The 13,510-nt window shown below is 35.7% G+C and overlaps 1 protein-coding gene across 6 annotated transcripts in view; it reads left to right on the forward strand.

Annotated features, from left to right (window-relative positions):
• The window catches only part of LOC6036925 (putative epidermal cell surface receptor), a 108,507-nt gene that overhangs the window by 81,741 nt on the left and 13,256 nt on the right, over nt 1–13,510 (forward strand). For all 6 annotated transcript variants that reach the window (XM_038262450.1, XM_038262455.1, XM_038262456.1 and 3 more), the window contains exons 4-5: nt 6,130–6,337; nt 11,682–12,593. In XM_038262450.1, coding sequence (XP_038118378.1) covers nt 6,130–6,337; nt 11,682–12,593 — 1,120 coding nt within the window. The remainder of the gene's footprint in view (nt 1–6,129; nt 6,338–11,681; nt 12,594–13,510) is intronic.

The following is a 13,510-nucleotide window of genomic DNA, read 5'->3' on the forward strand; positions in this document are numbered from 1 at the left end:
CCCCCTGAAGTGACCACGTGGTTTATGGATGGTCCCAAAACAAGATCATGAATAATCGATTGCAGAAGTTCTGGAGAAGTCTCATGCACATGCACATTAGGGTGTATTAAGAAAATCGTTTGTCCAGCAAAGCATTTTTTCAGTTCTTTTTGGGGTCCTAAACAACTCCCTGAAGTTTGGGAGCGATTGGTTAAAACCCCACTTTGCGCATTTTGTTATTTTTATTCTTTACAAATTTCAGCATCAAATACATAGAATTTGCAAATTTTAAGGTATAAATTTGCCTCTTTATGTAATTTTACCCAAATTCATGGGTAAAAAATGAAATAACGCAGGAAAAGATGCAATTTTCAGTTCACTTATTTAATTTAACTTAGTTTCACTATTTCACACACTTTTAGACAACAAAAATTTCAGACCGATTTTGAAATGTTCATCTGTTTATTTATTTATTTTTAAAGAATTAGAAAAATATACATCATCATTATGTAATTTTACATCAGAAAATAAGCGAAAATGCGATGTAAAATGATCACATATTTCTGTTTTTTGTTTTAAGTACACAGAAAAAAAAAGTTGAATTTAAGAGTGTTGAAAATTTGGTAGGTTGAATATTACCTCTTTTTTGAGTAATATTACATAAACAATGTTAAAAAATGTGAACCTGTGTGAAACTGATGAAAATGTCAGTTAGATTACGAAAATTATCATTTATCTGTTAATTATTCAAAAGCTACCTGACGCTAACAAATTCCCACCATCAAAATCATCCACCAAACCGCTCTCTTCCTATTGTTAACAAATTACTAACCTGGTGGTCAGCGAATCCCGTTGACCGATGTGATGAGCGATTGCCTCGGCGGTTTGATTTGCGGGAGGAGCTTCTCCGTTGCGCAAAGCCCGTTGACATCACTTCACCACGCTGAACAGACTGACTGACTCATCCGTCCGGTTTTGGCGCGCGATGTGTTTTGCATTTGAATGCGCATGCAAATGAAATATTGCCCCGATGGTAGCCAACCATTCAGAGTTGCACACCTTCAGTGGTTTTGCACAATTATTCGTGGTTGATTTTTTCTTCCTATTATTGTTTCTCTAAAGCTTCTATACCTTTAGTTTTTGTTTCTTTTGTATTTTGGTGTGCTTCTGTTTTCATTCAAGTTATAAACTTATTTAAAATTGCTGAAAATGTGTACAAAATAGCAAAATACAAAATTGCCTTATTTCAAAAAACAATTAAAACTTGTTGTATTTTCTTCCAATATAAACCCAATGACCCTGAACAAATCTTGAACGATCAGAACCAATTTTCATCCAATTACTCAAAAAAGCACAAACCAATAGTACCCTCAACCTTGGCCCAGGGTCGACTTGCATAACCAAAAATTTCGTCGTTGATTGATGGTTGTTCAAAAACACACACGCAAAAAAATTAACACGTTTTCTCCATCTAATAATGTTGCCACCGTTTGAAAAAGTGCCCTCCATCATTACCTGCGACCTCGTGCGTCCTCGTCATCGTATTGAGTCATGTTTCATCTCAATTTGATAAATTGCCCGCGGTTCCTTTCCCGCCAACCAGCGCGCGCGTACGCATTCAAATCGCTCCAATTTGGCGTTGCGGGGACTCATTATTGAGTTTCGGAGGTGAACTGCAACAACTTGGAAACCAGTTGCTCTACGCGACGAGGTCGCTGCTCTTCAGAGCTCTTTTTTCAGAATTGACATATGGGGGTCTACGAGATGCGTACGAAAGATTTGCAAGAGTGAATAGGTTGAACTGAAATGAAACTTGTTGACCTTTGTTCCTAAAATGGCTTGGATTTACTCAATTTTTTTTTGTTGGATCAAATAATGAAATTCAAATGTTCAGAACAGATGGTAAATAAAAATAAACTCTCTGCCATTTTTCGTTGAATCCACCTTAGCAATCGTGACAAAGTCCCAAACCAGGTCCCGCACGAGATGACCTTTGTAGAAGAGAAGTTTTTATGATTTCGCAAATTGACTTTTCTTTGTATTTTTTTTATTTGCCATACAATTTTGCGGGCTGGTGGGATTTTCTGATCGTTTAGGTGTCTTCAGCAAAGATGTAGATTTTAATTAGGACTACAGTACCATCCCATTGTTGGCAACACGTTTTTTTCAAACATTTCTGCTTGCCAAAAATCAACGCCAATTTTAAATTTTTCATAATTGTGTAAAGTTTTGGCCTTTGATCAACAATTTAGAAGAAAATTAAGGCTCATTCATCAGTCTTGTCGCTAAAAACGAGATGGCATTGTATTCAGAAAAAATAGTTACTATCTCAAAAAAAATACACATTTATTCATTTAACTATTTTTACTGAAAGTAGGATCCCCAAAAACCTACTTTTTTAATTATCGGATTTTTTTATTTTGTTATAGGGAACTGCATAATGGCGCATGGTGCATACTGGATAAAAAAAATACTTAAAAGGCTGTCAAAAAAAAAAAACTTCACAAAATATGTTTAATGGCTAAATCAAACGAAACGTACTTTCCGATTTTTTGATATGGTGCACCGTTTATGAGTTTTAGTAATTTTTAGGTTATGAAGGAAAGCCACCCCTGAATGAAAAAACAACGTCAAAGGCTGACATTTTTTCTTCTTTCCTACCTTTCTCTGAGACTTTGATTCGACCAATTACCTTAGTTTCTGAGACACAGCCTTACATAGAAATAGAATCGATAAAAAAAGTTTTTCAAAGTGTCACCTGATCAGCCTGAAATTTTCAACAGACGATATCTGGAAAACTCTTGGTTCGGTTTTTAAATGTTGAAACAATAATCTTTTGTGATTTTTGCCTTTCTTACAAAAGAAAGGTTTAAGGTTTGCTTTTGGAAAAACGCTTTTCTCAGAAATCTTTAAAAAAAAAATCGTGCCCGGCGAGGATTCGTCCCAGGAAAAAATCCTATTACTAAATTGAAGGTTTAGATGCGCTCTTTCGATTGAATTTTGGCCCGAATGCCGGAACTCAAAGTCTGATTTTTGAGAGCTCTTTTTCTGAAATACACGAGCGATGTCTGTATCCGCTCTTAAAAAATTGTGTCTTCCATCATTGGAAAACCGCTCGTAAAACCCACAATTTTTATATTTCAGATTTGTAGCCGTGGGGTCGGAGACGAACATTTTATTTTTCGATTCACAATTTTCGACCAGCAAATGTGGTCAAAGCCATTTTTAGAGGTTACGATTTTACAGATAACACTATCAAATTAAACGAATTCAGTTTCAAACAAAAAACCATTCGAAAACATGCGCCATAAACTGCTTGGGCCCAAAATTTGTAGCTTTTTAAAAATGTATTTCCAGAGATATAGCCATTTTAGTGTTTTTCGTCTTATTTTTACCCTATTTTTCCACATTATTTTTTTGGTTTTATACAGAATCATATACTGAACATCAAATTCGAAGTCCCGACTCGTTTTCGCTCGAAAGCTTGTCAAGTTGAAGCTTCAACGCCAGCGCTTTTACGCTTGCACGTTTTACGCTGCGCGGGAAAGTGTTCTTTCTGGCTTTTCATAATAGATCGACAAAGTGCAATATCGATACATATTTTTTTAAGTTAATTATAGACTAACAATAAAGACTTAGTACCCTTTGGGACCATCCATAAACCACGTGGACACTTTGGGGGAGGGGGTAAGGCGATTGTCCACGCTCTATACATAAAAGATTTTTTTTGTATGAACAATTGTCCACGATGGGGGGGGGGGGTTCGAGAAATCCAAAAAGGTGTCCACGTGGTTTATGGATGGTCCCTTTATTTTGTTCTTATAATATCAATCCAATATGTTTTTCTTAATTAAATGTTAATATCTTGCGACAAATAATAAACCTCTGAAATTTAAAAAAAAAATGGCATTCGAGGTTTAGCCTAAAAGATTCGAATCTTTAGGTAAAATTCTCACTGGGTGGTATCATTATGTTTCTGAAAAATTAATTGCACCAATTTATATCTGGGAGTTTTATCATTTTGTAAGAAAGGCTCTATTTCACCTCTGGTGATATTAAATCGGGTTTTTTTTCTGATATTTTCAATGAAAATAAATTCAAAATTAAATCAATCAGAAAAGGATTACAAATCGATATTTTTCCTCATTTCATTTTATAGTTCAGATTTTAAAAATTAAAATAATTAAATTTTAAAAGGTCGGAAAATTTCACGAAAGTTTAATCGAAAATTGAACCAATAGCTTTCGTGAATTAAATTGATAACTTTTCAGTACATGGTTAAAATCTAGTGCAATTTTCCAAAGTATTCTTTGCGTTATTTAGTAGATATATTTCTTAAAATAAATGAGACCGTTGATTTTTTTTGTATTACCCCCTCCGTTCAAAATCGGCCTGAAAATCAGGGGGCAAAAAATTGATTAAAAATGTAATTAACATTGGATAAAAAAAACACTGGTAAAATCGATTGTTAACTATTCAGAAAACATTGTATAATGCTTATTTATGTATTTTGAATAAAATAATGACATTTTAAGCATTTAAAAAAAATTGGGACCACGGATGAAAAATTATAAGACAGTTTTTTAATGTTTTTTTTATTGTTAGGCATTTTTTGATACTAGCATATCTGTTATGTTGTATTTTGTAATGCTTTCAATTTTTTTTTAAGTCTGGCTTATAATTTGAAATTTTGATTTTTTGCCCAACATTTTATAATGCTTAAAAATAAGTGTTTTTAGCCAATTCACAAAATATTCTTGATTATAACATTTTATTTTTTTTTAAAAAGAGCAGACAATTTAACAACATTTTTTTACATTGGAAATCGAACCAATAATTTCCGAGACATCACAAGGTGAAAAGGCAACCAGCAGTCCGTTCAACATATTTAAAAAAAGGAAAATCTTAGAAAATTTGCTCAGCCTTTCGAAAATATTTTTGGCAAAAAAAACCTTTCCTTCAAAGTATTTGAAATTGCAAAATACTGAATAATTTTCGAAAAAAATAAATCTTAGGATGCTTATAACGGTGCACTTCATCAAAAAAGGTGTTTAATAATTTTCAATTATAAATTGTTAAAATTTTATTTTACAATATTTTGGATTTTATTTTTGCAAAAAACTCTATTTAAAAAAAAATCATAACTCCGATATGGGACCATCCATAAACCACGTGGACACTTTATTGTCCACGCTCCATACAAAAAAGTTCACGATGGAGGGGGGAGGGTGCGATTTCCAAAAAAGTGTCCACGTGGTTTGTGGATGATCCCCTATAAAATTTTACACCATTTTAAACTAAGAGCTGAAGATGACATTTTCAGTTTCCTAAGACATATAAAAAAATCGAACATTTCAAGATACGTATTTTATAATTGAAATTTTAGTAATAACATGTCAAATAAGGCCGATGCAAATATTTTTCAAAGTTTTTGTCCCTTGGCTCTGGCCTGGGTCGAGGGAAAGAATTAAAATAACAAGCCATAGTTTCCACATTTGCACGGAAAAAGTATTTTAAAATGCATTTTACACTAGTTCAGTTGTTTTGCAATCATAAGTTTTCAAAAAATGTTAGATTTGACGACAACAAAAATTTTAGCAAAAAAAAACTTGTCGCGATAGTAAACATCGAAAATTTTCAAAAATTCAAAAGATTTTTAAATCAACCCAAACATGCTTAAAATGATTCTAAACGCAGGGGAATGCATTTTAAATTGATTTCAGCTGATAGCAATTCTGAAGTTTTCAGAAATTTTTTTTGCCCCTTGATTTTTCGGGCCAACTTTGAAGGGGGATTCACAGTCCTATAAATAACTTAAATATATCTTTGCTGATGACACCAAATCGCCCATTTTGTATGACCAGCCCGCAAAATTGTATGGAGCTATGGAAAAACTCATGATGCAAAATGTCCTTTTTTTGAAAAAAATCTTTAAAATGAAATAAGTAAATCACAAAACAAGAGAAATCAAGTGTAACCTAAACGAAGAAAAATCCGTTCCCAAAATCGTGAACAAGTGTTCATGAAAATCGAAACCACAAACAATGTGTTCAAATTCCATGGTTCGTTACAATTTCTTCCTCAAATTTACTTCCGTAACAATTTCCTAAACAATTAGTTTGCATGTTTTTTTTTTCTCCCTCCTTCCAGACCAACCAAACCGTGGACCGGGGCTGCGACGAGCGGTGCGTGTGCGAGGAGGACGGCAAGTGGCGCTGCGAACCGCGCTGTCCGCGGCCACTGATCAAGCGGGGCAAAACCCTGCCGGACGCGGGCTGCTACGAGAGCCCCTCGAAGACGGACGAGTGCTGCGCCAAGCTGGTCTGCCCCTCGGAACGGCTCGTCGACGGACGATCGGGTGAGTTTGTTTTTGGGGAGTTTCTCGTAAATTTAAATTTTTCTATTATCAAAATTTGCCGAGCAATTTAATTTGATAAACATAAATGCTTCTATTAAAAATCAGATTCAGCAATTGTGCAATCCACTCCGGCATCGTCACACACCCCTTTGGGTTACACGTTTTGATCAGATTTAGCAACAATTTCGTTCAACATTCCGATCGCATAACTTAAATATCGAACAATTAACAAAGGAAAAGGAAAACCCGCTCCGCCACCCATAACATCTTGCATTTTTTTTTCACTTCGTGCTCAGGTCTACCTGCATTTTTCAACTTACCTTCGCGAAGAAGATAGAAACATTGAATTAAACCACCTAGCAGTTAGTTACTGTTTTTTGTACCCTAAATATTTTTTTTCAGTAGAGATTTAATTTCATGTTTAATGCAACTCACTGAAAAAAAAATCATGCAGTCTTCTTTAGATAGTTCAATAAAACAGTCCCAATTTCGTTTTCGTTTTCATCTGGTGCATTTTTTTTTTTGCGAAATTTCGCATCAAATCATTAATGGTTCGGAGGGAGGGGTAATTAATTTGCAATTCTAATTCCTCAATTGCAGCACCGCGACTGTGTTGCGTCCAACAGCTTTATTGTTCGCCCTTTGTTGTTGCTTTTTGTTCTTCTTTGTGTTTTGCCTTTTTTGTGTCTATTTGGCAGGTTAGATAACAAACGAAACGATTGATTCCGGCTGATCGTGTTGGGTGGCACGTGAGAAGACGATAAGTTGACATCAAACCCTCAGCTTTTCAATTTTTTATCGACAAATTTGACAAAATATAGATTTAGAAAGTCAAATGACACCTCTTTTAGATAAGGGGCTGGGCCCGAATAATTTATCGCGGTGAAAATGTTAAAAAATTTTAAATACAAAAAAAATACCAATTAATGCTTCACGATTAACAAAATAAAAAAGTTTAAAAATTGAATTTACGAGCCATGGTTTCAACATTTGAATGAAAAAGGTGTTTGATAATGCATTATACACCTGTCCAGTTGTTTTGCAATCATTAGTTTCCAAAATATCTATGAATTGAGGAAAATTTTATTTTTTGCGAATAAAAAAGCAGTGCTGTACAGCGGAATTTCATCAAAAAAAAAATCAAAATATTTTAATCCAGCCCAAACATGCTAAATAAGATGATCAATGCAAAAAATGCATTTTACATTTTTTTCAATTGATTTAATTTTATTTTTTCTTCATTAAAATTTAAAAAAAAAATAAAATGGCAAAAATTACCAATCAAATTTAAATTTAATGAAATCATAAATCTCACAGAAGGATTCGCCCTTTACATATGTTTTTGGGCTAATTTTATTTTTTCTCACAATTTTGTCTCCTTTTTCCTCACTGTAATGACTTTCAATAATAAATTTTGATTGACCTATGGTTACCATTTGAAAACAGATATTTTCCCATCGTAACTGTTTCACATTTGAGCAATTCTCTTAAAAGTTGACCGAATTTGAGCATTTTTATTTCTGTTTTTTTTTTATTTGACTCAAACTTAATCATTCCCACAAAAGAGTGTAACTTCAGTTTTTTAACCCAAAAGGATTTAATTTCCATTTTTCACTTGACTTCTGGTAATATTCGGAATATTTACAAAAGTGTCCATCTTTGCCCACTTCTGAAAAAAAATCAAATAGTTGGGAAAATATTTTCGACCATTCAAAAAATACAAAATAATTCAATTTGGCAACCATTCTTTAATTTGGGAACTTTTTCCGATCTTTAAAAAAACTAAATTATAAATTCTTGGTTAGAATTTTAATGTTAATCATTTCAAATATTTGGCAAGATTATAAAGAAGAACTATACTTCTTTTGGGCCCAAAAGGTTGGTTTTTTGTCTCCAAGACTATACCAAAACTTATTAAAAATTAAAAAATGCGGAATTTAAAAAATCGTCAAAAAAGCCTTGCACCTATAATTTCTAAACAGACATTCGAAATACCTATTTTTTTCCGTAGACGCCAAATCGATCAAATTAAAAAAAAACCTTTTTCGATTATTTACGTACCTTTTTTGTATGCACAACTCAGTAACAACATTTCAAAAGGGCGAAACCTACGATCCTGCCATTTCGGGAAAATCAACATTCAAAATTTTGCAATTCCGATCAATTCCTATTTCCACAAAAAAGCATGAAAACCATCATTTTTGTCAAAACGTTATAGAAAATAGCAAAAATTGAAATTAATTAAGGTATTTTTGCTATCAAAAATTGAGAAAAACAAATTACGCCTTTTTGAAGAGCGTGCCTCCATTTTCGCCCCACCGTATTCGCCACCCACTCAACCAAAACAACGGTTTAGCCCGTCAGGTTACGCCGCAAAGCAAAAGTAAACAACAGATTCGCCCTTTTGATTTTTGTTCATTTTTCGGATTTTAAAGAAAAAAGGGGTGAAACAACTATTTTATCATTGTGAAACGTTACAGTCAGTGATAATATAGTGATATTTGCCACCTCAGTGATAAAAAAATTGGTCTAGAAAGCCTTCAGAAGGAGTCCGATTCAGGCCAAGAATCGTTGAGCCAGGATACACCGTAAGTAGCAAGTTGGTTTGACGATGTGGTCTATATTGAAGTGACGTTCCTTGGGGTGTCCCCGCCGGAAGTGGGAGACATGGCACCTGACGACTAGGCCACCCCGCGACACCATCCTGCCTTCTCTATCTTTGCATAGCTTCAATGGTTACGGAGGCGATGATTTTGTACGGCATTCCTCCTAAACCTCCCTACACTAACTTTTTGTCCTGCAACTGCTAGACCCAGAATCCCCGGATGTTCCAAGAACCGGTAAATTATGGACCTTCATATCTATATTGTGAATCCAGACCAGATCCGATACTACAATAATTGAAATTAAAAAGTTATGTATTTAGGATCATACAAATCTGTGTTTGTTGTGGAATTGTGGTCAGAGACATCAGAAACATACATTTTGATCCATTTTGAGGATTGTCAGGTTAAAATTCACTAAATTATAACGAAAATTTGGTGTTTCTAAATATACGTCGGAACTTGCAGAAAACACTACATTCGCCCCTCGTGATTGGATGAAAACACAAGGGCGGAAACTCAATTTGGTTTGTTTTGATTGATGTTGTTGATTAGCCCTTTTGTTTTTTGCTTGTAAAACTACGTATTTTCGGAATTTTGTGATGATGGAGGGTGTTTTAGGATCAGTTTTGTTCGCTTTATATGATTCTGACAAAAACTCAGTTTGTTTACATCTGAGGGTTGAAAAGTTGTTACTGAACTGCTAAAATTGTATAGAGATGCCCTTTAAGTCTGAGTCACTGTTATTCTAGGCAATCATCTTTAGGGTTAGTGAATTTTCACGATTTCGCAAGCAGCGTCAAATTCGTGAAATTTGAAAATTTACGTGAAATTCTATGAATTTAACAATGTTCTTATGTTAAGGCTTAAAAATAACAACATTTAACAATAATTTCATCCATAATGCTTTTATATGTAAATTATATTAGTTTTCAATTGAATAGCGTGACAAAAACTATTGGAAGAATAAAAGAAAAACATGCATTCAAAAATGTAACGCAATTTACTTAGAAATGAATGTTCCGAATATCTAAAAAAACTAACTTAATGTACCTTTGTGGTTGGAGCCTTCCTCACTCTTTGCCAACAATGGCTGATATGATGCGTTTGGACACAAGATTTCTATCTATTTTTTTAGATCCGGAACTCGAGACAGGGTTGCCAGATCTTCTATGTTTTGAACTCGATTGAAAGGTCTTTCGATTACCTAATCAACGATGGATCCGGACATAGTTTACATACCGTCAGTGGGGGTGACTATGGGTCAAAAAACGATACACCTCTCGAAATTTCTTAATAACAAAAACAATTTAAATAACATCGAAAATCTTTCAACGTAGATTTGTTCTTAGATAGTTTACTAACATTTTCCCAAAATATGGTGGATTTTGATGAACACTACCTTAAATGCCAATAGTTTGAAAATTGACCCAATCTCACCCCTTAGAGGGGGTGACATTGGGTCAAATGAAACTAAAATGATGCTCAAATACAACGATATGGTAAAAACAAGTCATCCAACAGCGTTTCTTGTTCGAGGGAATCGTATTGACACGCTACAATGTTTGAAGTGGAGATTTTCAAACATTTGGGTAGTTTTCGAGCAATTATAACAAAAACATTAGAAAAATGATTTTTCGTGAGGTCATTTTTGGCCAAAAACGTACCCCCACTTTAGACATCGGCCAAAATAACAGGATTTGTTCTAGGAACGAGATTTTTTCAGCGAAGTCATCTTAAGATGTCCCCTACACAACCCCTTTAACAGAATTCAGTTTCATTGAGAATAACCTGAAAAATGGTAAAATCCGTAAAAAATCACTTTGACCCAATCTCACCCCCCAGACCCAATGTCACCCCCACTGACGGTACATTTAAGTAAAATCCGGATAAATGCAAAAACACATTTTTATACATAACGTTTGAACTACTTATCGAAACTTTATAAAAACCAATAGGTACGTATGGTAATTACCCTAAACAGATTCGAATTCCAAAATTTGAGCATAATCGGTTTAGACAGTGCTGAGAAAACTGAGTAACAATTTTGGTCACACACACACACACACACACACACACACACACAGGCATTTGTTTAGTTTTCGATTCCGAGTCGATATGTATACATGAAGGTTGGTCTACGAGCTTTTTATAAAAAGTTCAAAGTAGAAAGTAAAAAATAAAAGGAAAGGGAAATCGGAAAAAGTTGCCCTGACCCCTCTTCGATTTTCGTGAAACTTTGCTCTAAGGGGTAATTTTGGTCCTTGATCACGGAGCCGAGGTTCATTTTTCGATATCTCATGACGGTGGGGTGGTACGACCTCTTTAATTTTTCTGGATTTTCACTAAGACACGTTTTCAGTGATTTTTAGCTCAAAACCGTAAAGAGATAGAAATTTGGTGTCAAAGGGACTTTTGTGTAAAATTGGACGTCCGATTTGATGGCATACTCAAAATTAAAAAAAAAAATTCATCAAAAAAGTTAATAATATTTTTTACAAACCACTGCCATTTTCTGTTACTCAATTGGTAAAAATCGAGAGACTTGTTATTTTATGGGAAATTAAATGTAGTTTTGAATCTGCAACATAAACATTTTTTGATAAATTGATGATTTGGTCAATTTTTTGAAGTTTTACCCTCTAAAACTCAATGATTTAAAAATTGATAATTAAAAAAACTATTTGTTTTATTCAATCAAAATCAAATTATAAATATTGCTCCTTCCCTCCCCTCCGCAGACCCCTCAACCGACGACACCTCAGCGGACCACCATTCCACTGCCGGCCCAACCACCACCACCTCAACGACAGCCATCGTCGTTACCAGCTGCATTCACCGGAACCAGTCGTACCCGGTCGGGGCCAAGGTGGAGATGGGCTGCGAGAAGATCTGCACGTGCAACGCCGAGGGTGAGCTGGACTGTGCCGCCCGCTGTCCGCCGATCAACGAGACCCGCTCGGAACACTGCGTCACGCTGCCGGACCCGAACGATGCCTGCTGCCATCGGGAGTTTTGCGACGTCATCCTGGACGACCACGAGCAGAACGGCATGGTGATGATGATGGCTCCGGCCTCGGCGTCCTCTTCACCGTCCAAGCTGCTCGTTGATGGCGCTCCGAGTGGCAGCAGCAGCACAGAGAAGAACGACTTCAGTGGGGAGATTGACCAGTGCGAGTTCCGCGGGAAGATGTACACCAAGAACCAGCAGTTCCACGACGACTGTAACGCGCTCTGTCTGTGCACGGACGCCGGCGTTCACTGCGCCAAGATCGAGTGTCCGTCGCACTTTGGACTGGACGTGCTCGATCCGCACTGTCTGCGGTGGGAACCGGAACCGGCCACCTTCCGGGCGATCGCCCCCCGCTGCTGTCCGGAACGGATGCGGTGCGTTGACAATGGGACGTGCGAGTTTAAGGGTCAGTCGTTTGAGAACTGGTCGGAGATTCCGAGCAATCTGACCGGGTGTGATCAGCACTGTTACTGCGAGTCCGGGAATGTGGAGTGTAGGCCGGCGTGTCCACCGGTGCCGAAGAACCCGCCGCCGAGTTTGCCGTGCAGCCCACGAATGGCCCGGCTGGCGCCACTGCCCGATGACGATTGCTGTAAGCACTGGACGTGCTCCGGAGGTGGCGGGGAGCCGGCGATTACCGGTAAGTTTATTGTATGGTTTTGTTTTTTAGAATGACGCTTTTTATATGCACTTTTGTTACTTTTTGATTTGGTCAACATTCATTTAAACGTTCTTTTAGGTTTTAAAAGTTATTTTGTATCATTATGTGATTTTAAAACTAAAACAATAATGCAAAATAAGCAACCAAAAATCGTAATTCTATTTAATTTGGAGTTATGGAAACATGGATCATTTTTTTAACAGTCGACTCTCTGTTAGTCGATCTTCTCGATATCAATATTGCTCCATCTATTAATAATTTTTAGGCCCCTTCAATAGCATGTTTTGATCTTTTCGTTTTTTTTTTTTTAAATTTGATACCTCCCGCTCTCGACGGTCCCTTCTATATTGACGCAGAGTGAGTCCACTGTATCATGTTTTTGTTGAAAAGTGTTGCTATTCGATTCTGGTATTTTTGGTACAGAAAAGTAGGCTATTTCGTCGTTCAAGAATTACAGGAAAAGTAAGTAGTTTCACGACGGAATTGCAAAAAATGAAATAGGAATAAAAATTCCTTGATACAATCGTGATTTTTTTATTTTCTCACTTTTAATTTCAAATTCGAGTTCTGCGACCCCATTTTAGTAATATTTGAATAGTTGATTGCCTTTTAAATTACAAAATGATTTTTTTCAATATTTCGTCGCCACCTTTTGGCCGTCATCTTGGATTTAAAAATTATTGATCCAAAAAATCAAAAATAAGACAGACTTTTTTTCGTGATTCGATTATTAAAAGTCAATTTTTGATAAGAGTGTCGGATAATGTGTTAAATTTTGAGGGACTTTTTAGGCTTTTATGATACAAAATGACTTTTTTTGACCAAAAAGAATGCTCGATTGAGAATGTTAAATTCAAACCAATGACTTGTTGTTGCTTCCCTGCTTGCAAATCTAT

The sequence above is a fragment of the Culex quinquefasciatus genome, chromosome 3 (assembly GCF_015732765.1).
Source record: "Culex quinquefasciatus strain JHB chromosome 3, VPISU_Cqui_1.0_pri_paternal, whole genome shotgun sequence".
Lineage (NCBI taxonomy): Eukaryota > Metazoa > Arthropoda > Insecta > Diptera > Culicidae > Culex > Culex quinquefasciatus.